General features: G+C 40.3%; 1 protein-coding gene across 4 annotated transcripts in view; it reads right to left on the bottom strand.

Annotated features, from left to right (window-relative positions):
• Window positions 1-21,422, bottom strand: part of VSTM2A (V-set and transmembrane domain containing 2A) — a 34,344-nt gene extending 12,922 nt beyond the window's left edge. The window contains exons 1-5 of one of the 4 annotated variants that reach the window (XM_068166925.1): window positions 20,787-21,422; window positions 17,883-18,049; window positions 16,980-17,030; window positions 14,543-14,879; window positions 3-134 (exon numbers count right to left, since the gene is read on the bottom strand). In XM_068166925.1, the coding sequence (XP_068023026.1) occupies window positions 88-134; window positions 14,543-14,879; window positions 16,980-17,030; window positions 17,883-18,049; window positions 20,787-20,862 (678 nt within the window). In that variant the 5' untranslated portion in view covers window positions 20,863-21,422 and the 3' untranslated portion in view covers window positions 3-87. Of the gene's footprint in view, window positions 1-2; window positions 135-12,847; window positions 12,906-14,542; window positions 14,880-16,979; window positions 17,031-17,882; window positions 18,050-20,786 lie in introns of those variants that run through there. The other 3 variants (XM_068166926.1, XM_068166924.1, XM_068166923.1) reach the window with 3 other exon arrangements.
• Between the last annotated feature and the right edge of the window lie 391 nt (window positions 21,423-21,813).

Genomic DNA, 21,813 nt, shown 5'->3' with positions numbered 1-21,813 from the left:
GGAAGAAGTTATAAGATATTCGCTCATCTTGAAGATTTCCAATGCTCCTTATAAGGCTGTTTTAAACACATACATTTATATACTTAATTATCTCGCCAGGTTGGCTCTGGTGCCCATGAATGTCTTGGCATGCACTGCAAACAACAACACATACAAAGTATTTCAGTCCCAGGGAGGTGAGTATTTTTTGTTTTGCTTTGCTTTTGATTCTTTTTTGTCTTTTTAAACGACATCATCCAGTGAAGCCACAGACCAAAAGGAACAAACTGGAACACTTTCCACCTCAGAGTGTCTTTTACAAAACCATTTCCAGCCCCACACCTTTGACCTCAAAAAATTAATCTAGTAGCTAAGGCGTGTTTCCTTGCAAAACAGAGGAGATACTGGCAAATGTCGGTGCTATTTAAAGCACAGGGAATAAAATGCTGAAAGTTTGGAAGTATTTGGCTGTGAGCAGTTATTTTTTCCTACATTCCATTTTCTTTTCAAAGATCTATGAAAGTAATGGTACACATCATTATTCCTAAAACCTTTTGAAGTATTTAAGTATGCTATCTGAATAACAGCATTCAGAACCAGACCCAACCGAAATGTTTGCACACCAAGTACATGAATATGCAGATTTCTTACATACCCAGTCTCAGTGTTTGATAATTCTCTATTTCATAAAGACTTACATTCAGGATTTGAAACATATTATTTGAGGTGAAAAACATAAATTTAACTTAGCTGCACTGTAAATAAAATGTCCAATCATAACAGGTTTATTCATGATTAATAGATTTTAATAGATGTGTTGTGTACTAGAAGAGTATATATGTTATTGATGGATACAGACATCAGCAACAAAGCAATATTGGTATTATAAGTGGTCCATAATAATGTTGGATGTTTAATAACTCTTTGGATTGGCTTTGTTCATTTGGTTGGTTTTGTTTGCTTTGTCGCTTGGTTTGTTTGTTTCTGTGTTTGTTTTTAATCTATTAACCATGTATAAGCTATTTTTTGTGAAGAATTTAATATGAAGCTGAATGCTGGATTTTGTCATAGCCCATCTGAACGTTTCTCATCCAGAATACACACAATGAAAGCAAAAACTCAAGGCAAATGTTATGTTTAGTTTTCAAACATTTACCGATAAAATATTTCTCAGTATCTAGTAATTATGTTTGTAAGCATAGAAAGAAGTATTTCTGTTCCTCCTTAGTAAATTTTTCCCTTCAAAAATGGGGATTAAACTTAGTCCCATATCTCTGAGCACTGCTTCTTTCTGTAAATACATGGTGTGAAATGCTATATACATAGTAGTTACCAGAAAAGATTCTTAGGTCCTTGTCACATACATAGAACTTCCAGATAAAAGTGATATTTAAATTTTTCCATATGTGAATTTACTTTCTAAATCAATATTCACATTTAAATAGAAGCAAGTCTCAAAGACTTTACCAAGATTTTCAAAGACATTCCAGAGAACTCTTACCCTAGTTCCTACTGAACCTAGGCAGGAGTGCCAAACCTGCTTTTCCCCATCCGACAGCGGTAGCCTACCTGTACTACATTGTAGTAGTTTGCTGGGCTTCTCAAAACACTTGCTCTGTATGTGGAAACAGCAAGCACACAAGCAAATTCGCTGCAGTTTCTTCCTGTGTGTTGTTCTCCCATAGGTATTATTTGAAAGCTTGTGCCCAAGGAGCAAATTCAGTTTCTGGTTTTGGTTTTATTGCAGCATGGCTTGGTTCTCTCTATTTGATAAGGTGTAAAATCTGTCTTTGGACAGACTTTCTATCAGGTGTCCCTGCCCATGGCAGGGGGGTTGGAACTAGATGATCCTTGTGGTCCCTTCCAACCCTGAATGATACTATGATACTATTTGCTTTCCCTGACAAAAAGTTAATTAGGAGCTTTTTTGGCTTTAGACCATTTAATGATTTTTTTTTTTTTTTTTGCTTGTTTTATTTAATTTAAATATTCTTTCAATTTAACTAGAGAAACACCCAGCTCAAGACAAATTTAAATAGGTCTTTGGAATACATTGCTTCTCCTTAAAATATTTGCAATGCAAATAAGAGTAAATACCCAGAAGAATCTCATAGAAGTTTTTCTTTTTAAGAGCTTTTTTAACACTAAATCGCATAATTTGGCAATTTGAAAGCTGTCATATGTTGAAGGAAAACAATATGATGCAAAATAGATTTGACAAACCATTTCATGGTGGAAAAAAATAGCACTGTAATATTTGTAGGCAAAGCATTCTTTGATTTTTGTTTTGCTTGTTTCTTCCAAGATGAAAATCTATAGATCCCCAAATATGTATATTTCATACATATGTTGCATATGTATTGATAATCTTTCTATTCATAGTGTCCAGTCTCTGTATAAACCACAGCCTCCCTCCAATTTATGTCATGTTTCACATGAATGTTCTTCGGAAGCAGGTGGGTGTTTCTTTATCTTACAGAGGGTTTAGGTTAGAGCACATGCAGCAAGTACAAAACAATGCTGAATACACAGGACAAATTTAGGTGAAATACAGCTAAAACAATTTCAGCTTCAAAGTGAAGAAAGAAGTTCTTAGGACTGTAAATCACTGTCAGAGACAGTATCTTCTGTATTGTTTTGGGAACTAATTAGTATATCCTAGTGTCATTTCAGGTCTCTCTTTACTGGCTTAATTTTAACACATATTGTCTAACCCAAATTGCTACATTTTCACTGATGTAGCACCTCAAATAAAATTGACTTGCAGTACATAGTGGCATATACAACTATTAGGTGCACTCTGATCCTTTCAGTCATCCCTGTGAAATACAACTGAAGTTTAAATATATGCAGGATTTTTTTTTCATGAAGATGTGTAAAAGAACAGTACTTTTTTTCCTCTCATGAATTCCAGTGTTTATATTTGGAAGGGTAAAAGCTGAAAATTTAGTGTAACAACATTGCAAACCCAAAGCCAGCTTTTCTGGATTTTTTTCCCCCCTTTTCCTGTTCTGTCACATTTGCTCATATTCTACCATTTGGGTTTCCATGATAATAAAGGACAAGCAAACAGAAGCAGTCAGAAATTTCCATTTTGACTGGGGAATTAAATCATAGAGTGTTCAAGTCAGAGATTTACTTTCACTATTTTCAGACTTAAGTCAGAGGTAAAGTACAGCTTAGAATCAAAATCCAGATGTCTCAAAAATACAGAGTACACAAATTCAAAGTTTTCATGCAGAAGTACAGTTCTGACAGGACTCAGTAGTATCCCTGGAACTGTGAGCATGGTACTATAAGTAAAAATGTATCAATATGACTTTAAATTTGCTAAACCCATCACTCATTTTCCTGCCATTTCTAAAATTATTGTCTACTTAACATAATTAAAGCTTAAACAAATGTCATTCAAGTTCAATAACACTGGACCAAACTGGATTAGAATTGTGTTAATCTTCAAAGACCTGGAATAAGAATGGTAGCATATGTGGATATATTATGTCTCATATATTAGTTATATTTGGTGCCTGGTTCTCATTCTTTGCCCTATTAGCTGCTGGGATCCAATGAAATCCTTGAGCTGTAAGTCTCACTCCTGTGAAAAGCCCATGCACTGTCTTTGGTCTCCTGCCACTGACATATTCCCAAAGAAGCAAATGCCCATGGAACACTTAGCCTTTTGTCCACAAATGCTGTCTTCCGAACGTGGTCGTAAGATTCTGTGTAACACCATGAAAGAGTAATTTACGTCATTGTGCTCTTTCAAACTGTGATTTATTCAAGCATGTGGTTATCTTATATGTCAGGGAAACAGAGAAAAAAAATATTGATAATTTATTCTGAACTTAGTGTTCAAAATAGCAAAACAATCTCTGCCATAAATGCCCAACCATGGCTCATGGCTCATGGTGCATGGACCAAAGAGCTAAATGTCAATTTTGTTCTGTGAGTGAGATTCATTTTAGAGCATCTAAGTATAAAATAAAGCCAGCAGAAGTTGTAAATCACTAGCAAACCTTAACTAATCCATAAAGTAGTCATTCATTGCATGCCCAAATTGCATGTCCCTTGCTTTCACTAAGATATTGATCAGACAAAATTTGTTCAAAAACACATGACATTTTGGGAAGCAAGAAGCAAAAAGCAAATGCTGATTTCATAATATCATCCATTCATTTTCCACAGATGAACAATGCACTGATTTGTAAACTCAGAGGCTGCCTCAGAGCCTGCAGTCCTATTGTGTCCTATCTGTAAGAATACCTTATGGAGTTTACCACCTTGAGTCTCAAGCATTTTTCATATACAAGACTTGAAATTTAGTTTTGTGTTTCCTCAGGTTTGGGAGGTCTTTGGGATGTAACAGCCTCCTGCACTCTGAAGCTCAGTACCTGTCAGAGCCTCTGAAACGCGGATTCTTAGAGTCACATTTACAATGAGTAATGGACTGTCATATAAATAAGAGAATGAATCCATTAATTCATCAGCACTGCTTTAATATTTTACTAAACACAAAAGTTCACTGAGGGTATCCTTGAGTTTGATTTAATTAGTAAGCCACTACTAATGCCTGAGTAGACTGCTGGGGTTTTGTTGACTGCTCCAGGAGAAGTACAGTCACACAGAAATCCATCTTTGATTCTCTGCATGTACTATGTGATGCTAAAATAGACCTGTATATAGATGAAGAATATAGATTCAGTCTGTACTGAATATGAATTAACTTTTTTGCACTGCTGGGTTCTGAAATCACAGAAGTGTTGAACCTTTGGAAGCTTCATTTTGCAGAAATTTTTGCCAATATTTTCCATCCTTAAATGCCTGGTTTGCTGTAGTGCAACAATTGGCTTTGCCTTATAGTGTCAGCTTTGAAGTAGCCTTGTCAGCCTCAGCTGAAACCATATAAAATCATAATTTTGCATTACTTACATGTAAAGTAAACAAAAGTTCCTTAGAAATCTTCCTTAACTTTACTGGAGATATGAATGAACTACGAATATTTTGGAAAAAGTTTGCATTTTTACATCCATTAACACAGGTGCAACCACATATGGCTTTTGCTTCCTGGAAACTTATTTTGACCTGAAAGAAAATCTAAGTGTCTGGACAGACCACCTCATAAAAGTAAAACCAAAAGGATTTAAAAAGCTTCTGAGCTTTTACTTTCCTTAGCATGTTCATGTGATACACTCATAAAGAAGTTCAGAGTAGTAAAGTAGCAGTATACCTATCTAGTGAAATGAAGTGTACATTAATTTTCTCTGCAGGTGGTAAGTGAGGCAGAGCCTGTTGTAGTCAAAAGGGCTCACACACCTTTCAGCTAGACATCTCCTGAAGCATATTTCTCATTCCATCAGCATAAAGCACTTGGTTTTGTTTTGTTTTGTTTTGTTTCTGTCTCAGCCACACCTTAAATTTCCTTTGTTCAACCAAGGGTATAGTGAGTTCTTGATGATCCTGAATTGTTTACTAGCTATATAACTAGCTTCCATTTGTATGTAAGCAGCACTTCCATTTGTATGTAAGTAGCAGGTAATGTAATTCTCTTCCTTCCCTTAGCTGGTATTTTTGGTAGCTGTGCCTTCCAAGTTTTAAAGTATTTTTGTTTGTGGGTTGGGTTGTGGTTTGTATTTGCATTGAATATGTCTTCACATGTATAAGTAATTCATTGACTTCAGCTGTTTCTATTTGAGAGAGGTTTGCAGATCGTTTGTGCAACACCAGCTTTAGCTATTTAAATAAAAGGCCAGAGGCAGCCCAATATCCAGTACCCATTGCAACAGTTAAAAGCTGGCAGGGAGGGAGGATAGGGGGAGGGAGGTGCAAATTCAAACAAATGGAAGCCCTGAATGGGTTAATTGGCACTTTTTCAGAACCACTGGCAGCATGGTTTATGTCTGTTCTTACCAGCACTCAAGACCTTTCTTCCTCATCCGTCCCTGAAAACCATGCATGTAAAATGTCTTACAAGTTTTTAGAGTGTGACAGAGAAGTGTACAAACCAGTGCATTTCTATTTACTTGTGTGGAATGACTGATTCCAAAGCAAATGCCTGTTTCCATGGCTTTCTTGTGGTAACCCTTTCTCATCTATTTGCTTGCATATAGTTATGCTCCATTGCAAGTGAAGGCAGAAACTAAACTAAAATTCTTCTTGATTTGGTTTGATTCTTCTGCTATTGAAATTAAATATGGCTTCAGTACCAGCTGCTCATCGTTTTTAAAATGTATAGCAATGGGTGTGTATATTTTATATAAGCCACATTATAGGGAATCTCTAAACTGAAGAAGCTGTGAAAGATACCGTGGTGTTGCAGTGGGAGACCTAGCTGAAGAAATGTAGACCTGAACTTGTCTTTTTCTTCCTGCACCTTTTGTATCCTGTTCTTCCTGTCTTCAGTGAGAAAAAAAAATCTTAAGTGGAATGGTAATATTACTCTGTCATCTTTAACGGCACCATCACATCAAGAAAAGTATCTACAAAGGGGCTTATTATAACAGACATAAGAAAAAATGCCTTTCTCCGTAAATATTTCATTGTGAGAGATTCAGTTTCTTGTCTTGCTTTTCACACCTGACAATGCCTAGGTTTATGTTTAAGGTACAGTCAACCCGATCTCCTTCTATTTATGTTGTTTATGTAAGAGCTATTTGCTTAGAACTCACATAAACTCTCTTTTATCTGTACCCGTCAAACTGGATGAGTCTCTTTTCTTGTCAGATTCCTAGATGCTAAGTGTTTTCAGGCAGGGAGCCTATTTTGCCTGCTGGATAATGCAGTTGTTCCAGAGATTAGTACAGTGCCTCTGACTAACAGAACATACCTCTGTCTAAGGGCTATGACTCACAAGCTCTTAATGGTTTTAACTGGAACAGCTTAAGATGATAGCGTCTCTGTCTCTCTACCTCCCACTCTTATGGAAATTAACATTTCCAGTAGTAGGAGTCATGCAAGCAAACTCTGAGCCATTTCTTCATCTCTATTAGTTTAGCAATGCAATACTTTATCAGCTGTTACAAAGGCTTTATTTCATTCTCAACACTGTAAGCTAGGAGAGCTGAGGGACAGGCACCTCTTTCCTTCTTCCATCCAGGTGGGGAGCAATAAGAGACATGGAGTGGAAATATTTTAAACTGTAAGACCTAAATTAGAATTAAAAAGGCAAAGCTGTCACTCCTGTAATTTCTGGAATATAAATGAAATACAACAACATTATCATGTATCAGTGTAACAATTTGAAAGTGGTTTATTGTGAGAAAGAAGCCTGAAGTAATGGTGCCAAAGCCTGTATAAATTCTCTCTTCTTTGCATTCTATATTGTTGGAATTTTGTACTTTCACTTCAGATGTACTTTTTTTTACCTTTCTTATTACACTTCTGAGATGTGGAATCAGTCATAAGGATGCAATGTCATTAATCATTATTCAAAGACTCTTCAAGTATAAGAAGGTCACTAATCAGTATGCATTGTATGCATGTCAAGAATTCAGCAGACTACAAGATGGGTAATCATCCTGGGGTTTTTTTTTGGCAGAGTTTTCAAGAGGCACAATGCCACGTAACCATATTCTTAGACAAGCAAGGTGGATGAGGCTGGAGCACCCACACACAGACAGCAAGTTGCGCTGCTGAAAGGGTGATGGCAAATCCCTTATGATAAGGTGAAACGAAGGGTTTGGGGCAGAGTCCTCTCGTTATGAGGCCATCAGAAATATCAGCTTCTCATCAAATAACATCCAGCTTTATCATCAATAAAACATTATTACTGTAACTGTAAAGAAGTTTATGTGTCTGAATTATCTTTGAAGCTCATGGATTATTTAATCAAATGGAAAAGTTTTGTCCAAACAATAAGAAAATACTAAGAATGCCAAGCATTCTAGCTAGCCCAGTCCAAGAATTCAAAGATAAACACTGGGGGGAAAAATGATAGAATTTACACAAAAAAAATCTCAAGCAACAAAACCCACCACCAAGAAAACTCCTTTCTCCTGAATCCAAATGAGCTAAGAACAGAAGTTTTGCTCCCAGACTGGCCTAAACTTTTATAGGTGGTACAAGCTGGGTAAAAATTAAACTTATTTTATAATTCACTCTCACTTCATGAGTAGAGGAGAATTCATCTTCATCCTCAGGCTTGAGCCAATCTTTCTGCTATTGTAAATTCATATCATTCTTTTAGTGTCAGCAGTGTCAGCAGTAGACAGGAAATACCCTGTTTCTTATCTTGAACAAACAAAAATGTCCACTGCACTGCTGTGTAAGTGTCAAGTACCAAATAGGTTGTGCTTCGAAGCAAGGAAATACCATCAGTTGTTTCAAAAGCAGGCACTGTCACATCTGCTGCAATCTCTGCTGCCTGAATGTAAGAGTCCTGATTGTGTAGCAATGAAAAGCAATTTGAGTGAGGTGACAAAAAAAAGCATTTATCTCTGCCCCCCTGCTTCTCTTTTCTTTCTTAATTTTTCTCTCTCTTTTCTTTCTCTTTGTTTGTTTGTTTGTTTGTTTGTTTGTTTGTTTGTTTGTTTGTTTTTGAGGTGTGTGTAGCCCATCTGCAAACTTTTCAGTGGTTAATTATGAAACAAAGTTATATCAGACATGCAGAAAGAAATGACTGTGATTCTGTCGCTCAGAGAACTCCTGTAGGGTCACCTGACAGTTCTTTGCACATCAGTTTTGTTCTAGACACTAGGTGAGTCTGAAAGGTTCATTTTTAAATGGCTAAAAGAAAGGAAGAGATGTGATTAAGTGCATGAGAAGTAATGATAAATGGACAGAGAAATATACTGGTAAGGTTGCTAGCAGAGTAAGAAGGAACTCAGCGTACATTTGTGTAGACAAACAACACTGTAGATGAAGAAAGTGCAAAATGAGTTTCTTAAATTTTGTGAATTGAATTCCTGCTGTTTCTGTCCTCATTGTTTCTGGACTGGCTGATTGGCTTCATATGAGGCAAATATGTAGTGCAGCATCCAAAAATAGTTTTCCATGTTTTCATTGCTTATAATATGAAAAGTATCTGAAAAAAAACAACTGTTCAAGTGTAGTACAGGCTTCTTTTTTTTTTTTTTTAATAAAAAGTGGGGATCTGTCGTGGAGTCCTCTCTCCTATAGTCTACTCTACCTAATCTTCCATTATCCACTTTCTCAAGTTCCCTCTTACCCCTATTTGTGATTAGCTAAGTTCATTTAACATTTCTTTCTAGACACCATCACTTCTACAGGAATACATATTAAGTGGAGATGTCATATGTTTAAGCATAAAATCTATTATCTCAACCAACTTGAGAAGACCATGATTTCCTTCTGGGATCCAGTATTAGTGTTTAACAATGGGCATAACTGAAGATGCAAGTAGTATCTCTGATTCCAGAGAGTATATGTTTGAGGTTAGCATACCCAGTGCTCAGTCTGGCATGGGCATGGGGGATTGACTAACCACTAAAACTTCTAGACCAACAAAAATGAACACATTTTGTTTGGCTAATGCTTTCTTTTCTTAGTTCCTGAACTTGTGTGTTTTTGCAAGAGGAATAAAAATTCATAGAAAGTTGACAGTGGTACAGTATCAGAAAGTGGCAATGACAGTGAGGGATGATTACAAAAAGTAGAATTTCAGACCCAGAATTATCACTGGATTCAGCTGGACTAGGGTCTAGGGACAGGAGTTTAAATACTTGCCTTCATTTGGATCTATCAACTCATATGTGCACATAAGAAATTAGGGCGTAAAGAAACCAAAGGCAGTAGTGAGTTCATTCTGCATTGGAAATACTGACCTGAATAAAGGCTTCAGCTGCTGTTAAGATCTTGCTTTGTCAATGAAGTTATTTGGAATGGATTATCATTTCTCAGAAGATGCTTTCAGTGTCAGGGTCAACAGTTAACATGGATAGAATTTATTCCATTATTTCAGAGACGTGCAGTGGATTCATTTCAGAAAGAGAGAACCAAGGTAGAAGTTTTGACTTGAAGTGGAGATTACATCATATACCGGTGTAAAATGCAATAGTCACTGCATCACCTTTGTGTAAGAATTTCCAAGAATGGCTGAACAAGGTTCAGAGCAAAACTCTCATTGACATTTGCGTTACTGCAGTCCTAAGGAAACAGATTTTTGCTGTGCAACAATCACAGTAAACGCTGGTGCCTCACAACCTCATGCATGCTCATGTTTTCTAAAACAGCAGCCACAAAAGCCAAAGTCCTTCCCTTAGTGAATAAAGCAGTAATGCTGGCTGTCACCACGGTGGAGGCTAGAGCATGCTTTTTTGTCCAAGAAGATTCCAGATTTTTATATCCAAGGAGATTCCAAACTGGAAACAAAATCTGTGCTAACAATAGGTTGACAATAAAAGATTCCTGGATTTTTGTAGCTAAAAAGGAGACAAAGAAATGTTATCCCTTTAGTAGCATCAACAGGTTGAAGAAATATGTTTCCATCGTTTTTCTTCTTCTTTCATTCCTGATCAACATTTTTTCCCTGGTGATAAACTTCTCAGTGTGATTTATGATGCCAAGAGTCCAGATCATTCTGTCTCAGACAAGGAACACCTTCTTCTTCATGCTCTTTTTCAAGTCAGTCACTGGATCTCTGCCATCCTCACAGGAGCAGTTTCAGTATGGAGTTAGGATAATAGTTGAATTTGTTACTTCATGAAAGAACAACAATATCAACAAAAGTGCTAGAAATGTGTAGTCAGCATGTAAGTATTCAGAAAATTGACTTAATCTCACTTCTTCATTTGTAGTTACTCCCTCTTGAGTTCTCTCAGCCTGATCCTCTCCAGTCTGAAAACAAACGATGTCTCGGAGTGCTTTAACACAGCATTGGCAGAGCAGGAAGAGTTTGGGGGAATATACAAGTTCTCAGCACAGCAAATTTTGCAGCGTTGCTATAAATGTGATTTGATTGTAGACAAAAAGTTTCTCTAGATTTATATCCATGGAACAGTGAGACTTGGTGAAGCCCGTGGATAATGTAGCTTCCTTTTACCTCGATTAATTGCAGCTCTTTTACTTCATCTAACTGCAACATTGCTCAGAGTTACAAGGCTCTGGGATCATTTAATATTCTTACCATTGAATTAAGATGCATTGTCATGAACTGTGTAGCAAATCAATGGCTGTCACTACACCTGCATGAGACACTTTCTGGATTAGCCTGTCAGATTATTCAAATTCCTGTTAAATTGTGGTTTACTTAATCTTCTGCAGCTCATGAATACAAAATGCAGGGTCAAGCTGTGTTAGATTTGACTTTTGCTTTCCTGACTGTTTTGACATTGAAGTAGACCTTTAGTGCTTCTCAGTACTATTATCTGAAGACTGTCTGGGGATAATGTTCTCTTTCTTTCTTTCTTCCTACATTGATTCTGCACTTTACTAACAATAACAAACATCTTTACACTCACATAGCATTTTTCAGAGCAGTGTGAAATGCTGAATGGATCCCCTATTACTTTAATTTGTCTGCCCGTGCTGTATGTATCCCTCATAGCTAACACCGATACTTTTAATTTTGAGTAAAAGAGGGGAAATGTAGAAATATCTCTTCTAAATAGGCAGTGACTCTAAACTGCTTCTCTAGGGCTACCTATTAAACATCCATTTTTAAGAAACACATGCAGCTTTGCAATGTACTTCAGTATAGAAAGAGTTTAAAAGTGCTATCTATCTTTCAACAGTAAATTTTGGGGACTCAATGTTTGTATAACAAGAGGCTGTATTTCTTACAGGCCAAGATCTTCAGAAATAACTGAATATAGATTTCTCAGTCATTTTGTGGTGTCATGTTTCCTTCTGATATAAAAATGTTTCTCATTAGTCTGCAAGCCTGACAGTAAAACTTATTGCTTGGCAATAACTATGCACTCACTCTCAAACATTGCAAACTATTTGATGCAGTATGATGCAACAAGGTATGGTTAGTAGTACATCTCTTTCCCAACAGTATTGCTGAAGTCAATGTATTTCTCAACATGAACAAACATATCAGAGTCACTCCAAATGTCTTTCAAATACAAACGTGGCTAACAATAATGTTTGTATTAGGCTATGTTTCTGTGCTCTAGACTGGGCAGATCACTTACACCTAATCACACAGCAGTCTTGCACATGAATGTGTAGTTTAGTATGATGTTGAAGAAGAGCTTCTAATGCAACAGTGTAAGGAAATTGTGGTGATTTGTTATCACATAAAGAAAATTACTGTCTATGACGCCTGTCTTCTGCTTTTCTGAGGTTTCACAGCTGTTGTCTTCCCTTCCTCAGCTGAAGCTTCTCCTCAAAAATACATAGAACTGAAAACTTCCACTGGCTTGTGTTCCTGTGGATATTTCTGTTAGTGTAGGGTGGGTATGAAAAGGAGTGAAAATGAAACTCACAGCTGGAAAATCAGGCTCAGAGTTTCTCAAGTAAAGGAAAGTAAATCTCGATTATGAAGAGTTAAACTGATATTCATCAAAAGCATCACTGTGTAGCAAGTAACCATCACAATTTAATTTAAGCCTAATACAGATTCTTGGTACTCCTTGATTCTTTGGTAGACAAGTGTCACATGTGATTAATATAGTATTAATCTGTACCTAATTGTAAAGTAAATGAATTAATAAACCAAATTTTATTTCAGTCTGACTAAGTTTGAAAATATTTATAATTGAGGCTGTCTGTAGTTTATCTGCAGCAATCTTTGCTCCAGGAAAAAAAATAGAGATTAAGTTTTTCTATGTTTCCATGCAATAACCTACTAGCTCTCCAATACCAAATATCCAAATGTCCAGTAGTCAGGTAAGATATTGCTTGGAATAAATACATAAACAATGTTATGTATCAAATCATTTATCCAAAGAGATTTATTAGTTTAGGTGTTCTGTGTATTCTTTGGCTGCAATGCAGTGTAGTCTGTAGTTACATATTTCATAGACCTGTTAACATACAACCAAAGAGAAACCACACTAAGGACAAGTTGACCACTTTGAAATTTGTGATTACAAGGGAATGTTGGAATGAGGATTTAATATAAATTAAAATATTTATTTTCTTCTAACAGCTTTTCAGAAGAGATAAAAACTGAAAAATACTCCTCCTCTGGCAAAAAGAATTGAGGAGAAAGTTCTTCACGGGAAGAATAATTGGCCATTGGGATGTGCTACCCAGGGAGGTGGTGGAGTCACCGTCCCTAGAGGTGTTCAAAAAAGGATTGGATGTGGCACTTGAAGCCATGGTTTAGTTGTCAGGAGGTGTTAGGTATTAGGTAATCAGATGGACTTGATGAATTCTGAGGTCTTTTCTGACATGGTTGGTTCTCTGATTCTATTCTATTCTATTAATATAACATTTAAATTGATTAAAAAATTATAAGAGCTAAAATGGTGGTATGTACATCACCATTTCCACTTGAAGTAAGATGAATAATCATTTTGCCCTGTATGTTCTACGTATTCTATGTTGTTCTATATTGGTTTATAGTCTATATTTTTCTGTATCGCTCTATGATAAATAATAATATTGCTATAATCTGTAATGAAATGTACTTTCCCTATCAAAATGTTTTTCTAATAGGAAGACTATAACATGGAAGTGATTTCACAGCACATGGCATTTGCTGTGAGAGAAATGATGCATCACAGAAAAGTAAAGTGGCTTCCATTACGTATTTTCTGGTAGGTTGTGATATCCTGCTCTATATTGGGCTCTCAGTTTAAATAGAAGTAACTCAGGGATGCTTAAACTCAGTTTGTTTTCCAACAGATTTTTAGTCTTTTACAGCATGTCTGAATTTTTATGTAGTAGTCAGCACCAGCCTCTATAGTCATGTACTTCTATATAACTGTGAATTTTACTGTATCAATGTAGATAATGCAGAGTTTTATTGCTTATTTATACAGTGCTATAAAAACTCTCCCAAACATATCTAGTATGTTAATTTCTACATGACAGGAAACTGTAGCATTGCCATTTTAATGCTGATTCAAAGCCAGTGGTGAAGCAAATGAAGATGACAAATCCACATTCTCTGACAAACCCATGGCCATTCTAATGGAGGAACAATGTGTTACATCTAAGGTCCGCTTAGATTTAGGAGACAAGGTCCTGATGAAAATAAGATTGACACTAAATGTCAGGGATATAAAAGTTAGGCGGCTGGTGTAAAGTAACTTAGGAAGAAATGTTTCTGGATGGGTGTTTGGTTCAATATACTCATATTCAGATGAGATGAGTCATTTCCTGGTATTCCTGCTCTGTCCACATGCTACAGGGCAAGCTAAGCTTTGATTAGGGACCTATCCTTGGGAGGATAATGTCAGTATAGGGATTGAATAGAATGTGGATTTGTTTTATTCACATATAGAGATTTAAGGCTTTTTGCTTCTTCTGTCCAGAAACTTATCCTTCAGCTTTTAGAAAGTAAGAAGTTGGCAGGAGGAACAGAGCCGGAACAAGGGAGGAGTAAATGAGCACCACACTTTTCCTAGTCACAATTGCTGGTTACCTTGTTGAGTTAGCCTCATTTTACATACTGGCAAGCAATCAAATGAAAGCTCAAAATGCTTTACCATACCTGATTGTGGACTTTTGTTGGGGATTTTGGCTGCTGCTTCAGGGCTAGAGGTGGCATGCACACGCTGACTGGCAGAGTTATGGATGCTACTTGGAACAGCTGCTGAGATGTTTTTGCGCGGTTTTGTGTCTTGCAACCACATCGGAGATGCCTCGAAGGCTTGCATTCGCCGGGAATGGCTGTTAGCATTGACTTTGAGAAATGCCTGGGCCTTGTATTCCTGAAGGTCTCCATAGTTGGCATCAGTCACCCTGCACTGATAGAAGCCTTCATCCTTTTTTCTCACTTTTGAAATCTGCAGCTTGTGGGAGATGTCATTCCCTTGTACTTTCACTGTCTGCAGATTTGTCAGGAAAAATAGACAAAGAAGCATATTATCAGATATCACTGCCTCTCTGGGGAAACTCTGCTAATGTAGAGTCTGTCCAGAGAAGTCAAGTGCCAAATTAATCAATGGTGTGATTGTGCTTAATACAGGGAATCTGCATCAAGGACAAGTACGGCACCTTCTTTCCACAACTGCTTAGGTGGTTTGCTCTGAAGCACTAGTTGTCTGATGAACGGAAGAACAACTCTTGTGAATACATTAGTGCTCTAAGTTACTGGGTGGACTTAACAGCCTGTTGTGTTCTACCCAGCTCTGACTTTATATTTGTAAAATTGAGTTGAAAGTAAGGGTTGCACACTTTCAAGCATGACATATGCAATATTAATCACACAGAAAGTGCTGCACAGTTATTCAAACCATATTCAGTCATAATAAGTCTACTGAACAACTCATATTCAGCAAAAAGATTAAAGATGTTTCATATGAATTCACAGAGTATCTGTGTGTCATAGTTTGCCTTCTTTTACTCCCATGCAATAGCTGCAAAGTGAACAGTGTGGCATACCACTAGTGACAATAATGGAATGTGGTTTGGGTTTAGCATTTGAAATTTAGAAATTGTTGCTGTCAGCATGTATCCATGGCTTCAACTTGTGCTCATTGTCTTTTAAAACAGCAGAAATGGTGAATTTAAACTGATTAAACAAACAAATGAACAAAAACCTGCAACGCAGCATTTAGTGTATTGCACCATTTCTTTAATGCCCTTAAAAGCTTACTCTCTATTTCATGAAGATACTGTCTATATACTGTTCTGATGGAATAGTATCCAAAGACCACAGGTGAGCCTCATTTGAAAGATAGTCTACAACTGTAACTGAAGATATGGTCTATGGTGCAACTGATATGGTCCCTGGAGAAATATAATGAGAAATGTAAGTATGGCTAGAATATAAATATGTGGAATAGAATGTGTCTGTATCCTCATCTCTGAATGTCTTTCAAGTATACCTAGCTGCACTTGGACGTGGTTACTTGGTTAGCTGCTTGCATGCATCAAAGAAAAGCCAAGTAAAGGATTTAATGGAAGTTATTCACCTTTATCTGTTGCTGGTTTAAACTCTGCTAGTACTTAGAAGCCTTGTCTGCAGCTAAAAGGCATTTCTGAGGGGATTGTGTCTGAGAACAGGGAAATATCTTGAGCTCATGAGGCACACTCATGCCACAGCATCTGCTCAGCATCTGTGTCTTTCCACTGCAGTGAGCACCACACCATAGCTCCACCCCCATACATTTCTTGGGATACTGAGGAAGGAGGATCTGAATTCTTCTGAGGTCAGGGGATGTGGCTGTATCAGACTCAGGATATGGGTCTCTTGAGGAAGGCATCCTGTCCCTGGACAAGAGCTGGAAAACTGTTGCTGATAATTTTGTTGAGACGATGTTCTGGATGGTCTCCAAATGGCAGATTGATAACTGAATCAGACACCCACTCTCCTAAGAAATTCTCAATGACCAAGAGTGGAGATTGCTCCCAACAGGGAGCTCTTCTCCAAAAGGTTTCTTTTTTTCTTTTTTTTCCTCAGCCAGCAGATATAAGTTTGCAAAAGCAGCCATGTAAATTGTTTCACACTGCACTTGAAGGAAAGTGCAGCTTCACAGCCAAATTTCAGCCTTAAAACTAGCTTTGGAGCCCTATGACAGACCCAGCAGTTGTCCAGGGGAAATGAAAGCAAGAGGTGCAAGGATGGGTGCAGATATCTGCTTCTTGGGATGGAACAGGGTCTGCCTGTCTACGACCCGGGCCTCGCTGGCTGATGCCCTTTGTACCCAGATGTTCCCAGGGCTGCAGGCTGCGTGGGGCAGAGCTGGCCTGGCACCCTCTGCCAAGGCTGGCGAGGAAGCAGCTGCGTGCTGCGGCCAGCTGGACACTTCAGCTTGCGGTGCGGATGGGGGAGGGATGCGGGCGGGGTGACAGCCTCGCCGTCCGCCACCGTGCCCCGCCGTGCCTGCTGCGAGGTGGCTGCCGGCAGCTCCCTGGCTGGGCTCTGGCTTGGGAAGGACCCTCCCGGCCGGCGGCGGCTGCCGGCGCCGTGCAGCGCCACTTACACTGATCTTCGTGCCGTCGCTATCCAGGTCTCGTTCGGGCAGGAGCTCCACCTGCAAGGAAAGGAGCGCTGCCGTGGGTCGCCGGCCCCGGCCCGCCCCTCCGCCGCTGGTGTTCCACCTGTGCCCCGCGGCCGAGACCCGTGAGCAGCGCTCCGCCTGTGCCACCTGCGGGCAGCGCCGGGGAAAGTCGGCAGCTGTCGCGGGGCATTGCCCTACGAACCCGGCGCCCCCCGCCTCGCACGAACATCTTTTCGAGGTGGTGGAACGCCGAGACTGGTGCGGCGGTGGCAGCGCCGGAGGGCATGGGCGTCCCTGGATGACAATGTGAGTGGGCATGCCCCAATCTGTCCTGCTGAAATGTTGCTGTTGTATGAGTTTTTTAATTTCCTTTTGCTTTTTTTTGAGGCATTGGTTTCCCCCTGCATCCCCCCTCTAAGAGTGTGCCCTCCTGTGGCAGCTGCACGCAGAGTTGAGGCTGCCAACGTGACTGCAAGAGCTGTAAATGGGAGGGTATGTGTAGAAACTTGACATTTGGGAAATTAAACATTCCCACAAGAGCAGCCCCTGAACAACTGCTTTTCAAAGGGAAAATGAGAAAAGAAAGAAAAAGAAGAAAAAAAAACAAACAACAAACAAACACCACCCTAAACCAACCAACCAACAAAAACCATTTTTGGAAAGCCAAGTGGTTTTGTGAACCTGGGAGCAACATGCACCAAAATCATCCCTTGAGGTGGGCAATTTTCTCTGCAGGTTACTGCACTGTTATTTCATGGTCAAAATTAAGCCCCCAGGGAGATCCACAACATTTTTCTGCTCCCTCCCTCTCCCCTTCTTTTCTCCTTCCCTCTCTTCCTCTCAGTTCCAGGGTGGTTTGGGGACCTTGTGGTGGAGGATCAGTACCTGCGTGCCTGTCACCTCAGCTTCAGCCTCTTGGTCCTCATCTGCCCGCAGAAACCACCACTGGATTTCGAGGTATACCGAAGTGGAACCACTTTGGAAAGCACAAGACATCTCCACATTCTGCCCTTCACTGGCTGTGACATTTCGGGGAAACTCAGTGAATTTTGCTGCAAAACAAACAATCTTCTGTTACCTACTCATTGTTTATTCTCTGCTTTTAGAATCATAGAACCACAGAATTGTTTTGGTTGGAAAAGAGCTCTAAGGCCATTGAGTCCAACCATCATGTTGCCTTTTTAATTCTGTCTTTCTCTTTTTTTCATTTCTCTTTTCTTTTCTCACTTCCCCTTTTCCCTGGTTTTCCAGTTTCCTCACACATTATCTCCCTCAGTTTCTCTCACACCTAGGAATGCCTTTCTTCCCTTATGCACAAATTTGTCTTCTTTACACTGCCAGCTCATGAGAAAGTCTATAAACCCCCTTGCTTGCTGCCATGGGTTATTAAAGTTTCATGTAATGAGTTCCAAATACCCTCAGGCAGATTGCCATATTTCACCAGATTCACTGAGGGATTTTGTTCAAGACCAGTTTGGTAGAGGGAAAAAACCAACCCCAGACTGATTTGTTATATTTCACAGAACTGAGCTGGAGAAGTGTAAATTGCTAAACCTTCCATTGGCAGCTGGAGCAGCTATTGGAAAGGGAATTCTTCTGAGGTACAGGTTATGACCACTCATCAAAATGCCTATTTCAAAGGCTTCACCTGAGTTAGTTACTCTTTCTGAAAGCCTCTGCTTACATAACTAGACCAAGAAACAGTACCTCTTCTGTTTCTCAGCTTTGACAAATGCTTTCAAGCCCTAACCTTCGCCTTGGCATCCCACTCCTCTAACAAACAGGATCTGTCTGTTTCAGTGTACCACTGCTAGATTAACAAACTAATCCTGATGGACATAATCCAAGGCACCAGCCCTTAAAGTCTCAGTCTTTACTTCTCTCTCACCCTTTCCTATAGTGTACTTCAAAAATGTTATAACATAATGAGGTATAACAGCCAAGGGACACACACACACACTCTATGTAATAAATAAACCCTATGTTTCTAGAAGATGAAATTTTGTCTGGCCCTGAAGTGTTGCTTTGTGTTATGCATTGCTGCATAGACTGGAGCACATTATGATGCCACAGAAATGTTGCCTGCTTCCTTCTCTATCCAGTCTTCCTAGTTAACACAGAATTGATGGGAGAATATAGTAGTACACTCAACCAGTGTTAGATTTTTCCCCTTTTACTTTTGTGCCCAACAATAAATACAAAAAGCTACTGGCTTCACATTTCACAGTGTCTTTGGCTAGTGAAAGTGACAAAAGGGCTCTGCATTTTTTACATTTGGGGCTCACAAACTAGTTTGGGGTTGTTTTACTTTTCTTTTTCTTGTTTGCTTGTTCCCTCCTTCCTGGTCAGATCGTTTGAGCAGTATGGGGATGCAAAGGGGAATACTGCCAGCCTTACACCCAGTCTCACTGCCAAGCACAAGCTGGCACAGGCTCGCCGGCAGGGAGCTGCAAGCAAGGAACAGCGGATAGCGGGAGCGGGCAGCAGGCGGAGGCAGTGGGCAGCAGGAGGGGGCAGCGAGCAGCAATCACGACAGTGGGCAGCAGGTAGCAGGCAGCAGGAGAGGGCAGTGGTCATCAGTCAGCAAGCGACGACAACGGGCAGCGGACGGTAGGCAGCGGACTGCAGGCGGGAACGATGGGCAGCGGGCAGCAGGCAGTCAGCGGACAGCGGGCGGGGACGATGGGCAGTGGGCAGCAGGCAGTCAGCGGACAGCGGGCGGGGACGATGGGCAGTGGGCAGCAGGCAGTCAGCGGACAGCGGGCGGGGACGATGGGCAGTGGGCAGCAGGCAGTCCGCGGACAGCGGGCGGGGACGATGGGCAGTGGGCAGCAGGCAGTCAGCGGACAGCGGGCGGGGACGATGGGCAGTGGGCAGCAGGCAGTCAGCGGACAGCGGGCGGGGATGATGGGCAGTGGGCAGCAGGCAGTCAGCGGAGAGCGGGCGGGGACGATGGGCAGTGGGCAGCAGGCAGTCCGCGGACAGCGGGCGGGGACGATGGGCAGTGGGCAGCAGGCAGTCCGCGGACAGCGGGCGGGGGCAGGGGGGGCAGGGGCGGCTCCGCGCGATCTGTCCATGGTGCTGACAGCGTCGCTGCAGCCTCGAGGTCCCAAACAACTGACTTCTGCAGAGCCGCGGCTGCTTGAAATGCAAGGCGCGCCTTCAGGCGGGAGGAAGAAGGCGCAAGGGTAGGGGAGAGCTCTTTACAGACCTTTTGGTTTTTTTGTTTTCAGTCACCGAAGGGGCAGAAATACACAAAATAGAAATGAATGCCTGACTGTGAGGATTTCAGGATAATAGGAGAGGCAAGGGGTCACAACATGAAAGGAGACTGCACTGCCTTAAGAAAGGCAGTAGATTTCGCCATCTAGTACTTGGTATGAATGCAATAATTATGCAGGCACGGGTAGGTGTTTACTGGCTGTGTACATGCATACACACAAACGTGCACAAACACATAGATGGATGTCCATTCACCATCACCCCATCACTCTTCTGCAAGGTGCCTGCTATGTGTCTCTTTGAAATCAGGTAAAGGAAACCTTTCTTTAATTTCCACTTTGGGGAAACCTCTCACTTCTGTTTACAAGCAAATTTTAAGCTAAGCATAAACCTGATGTTTAGTATTCTCATCTCCTATCCATTGTGCTTGGTTTCCATTTTTTGATTCACTCCTTCATTCCCCCTCCCCCTCCCTCTCCCCCCCCCCCCCCCCCCCCCCCCCTTCAGTTCCCAGTCTGTTTTAGCATATAAAAACACACACACATATTTGATAATAAGTGATCTTACCTTGGGTAGAAAGTCCTTGCTGGATATACATTACTGAAAAGAAAATGAATCCAAAATAAACCAGAAAGATTCCCATCGTTGCAAGACGAAGAAGTCACATCAGGCTAACACAAGCCAAAGGTGCCCTCCAAAAGCAGAACTGATATGTCAGTGCAGGTATGTGTTTCTAAACATATGAACAGAAAGATATTTCAAAATGTTATGGAAAGATTCTGTATTCTAGCCCTAGCTGCAACGTTGGCAGCATTCTGCTACTCAGAGGAGTCTTTTTCCTTGAGAAGAGTGAGCATTGCAACACAGTGTGGTTCGGAGGAGCTGTCTCAGGCGCTCTGCTGCTTGAAGTCCAGATTCAGACTGGGGAAAAAAAAAAAAAAAAAAAAAAAAAGAAAAGAAAAAAGGCAAACCCCCAAAAAAGTGGCTGTCAGCTGCCTCCTGTGCCTTTATTTGAGATACCTGACAGCTTCATCCAGCATCAGCTCTTGCTGCTCAGGATGGCATGATGACTGCCCTCCCTACACACTGATCCAGCCTGGGAAGAGGGGAGTGGGAGAAAGAGGGGGAAGAGAGAGAGAGGGAGAGCAAAGACTACTGTGCTTGTATTGCTTCAACTTTTCCCTCTAATGGCTGCAATAATGCTTTTAACCCTTCCCTATCTGCCTGTTCTCTGCACCTCTACCTGTTTTGCCTCTCCCCTGGTTCTGATGCTGGGGTAAAGCTGCTATTTTGTTTCTTTTTTTCTTTCTTTTTTCTTTTTTCCCCTCTTTGGTATGGTGCAAAGCTTGTGAGTGTAAGAGACATGTAAGAGAGGGGTTGGAGCCTTTATTGTACTGATGTAATCTTCGGTCTTACATCCCAAAACATGAGGGCAATGCAGTGGTTTGATTTTTGGTGAGTTAAGCTGTTTGTTTTCTCCTTTTTGTCGCCCATTTGCAGGGTCTGAGGAGAAAATCCTTACTTATTAATCCTATTGTACTCACTGTTACCAGCTCCAAATAACTAGACTTCTAGCATCTTACATTAAAACATT

Source organism: Melanerpes formicivorus, unplaced genomic scaffold (assembly GCF_026170545.1).
Source record: "Melanerpes formicivorus ecotype bairdi unplaced genomic scaffold, bMelFor1.0.p_v2 SCAF_111, whole genome shotgun sequence".
Taxonomy (NCBI): Eukaryota; Metazoa; Chordata; class Aves; order Piciformes; family Picidae; genus Melanerpes; species Melanerpes formicivorus.
This window is presented reverse-complemented; position numbering and strand designations above follow the sequence as displayed.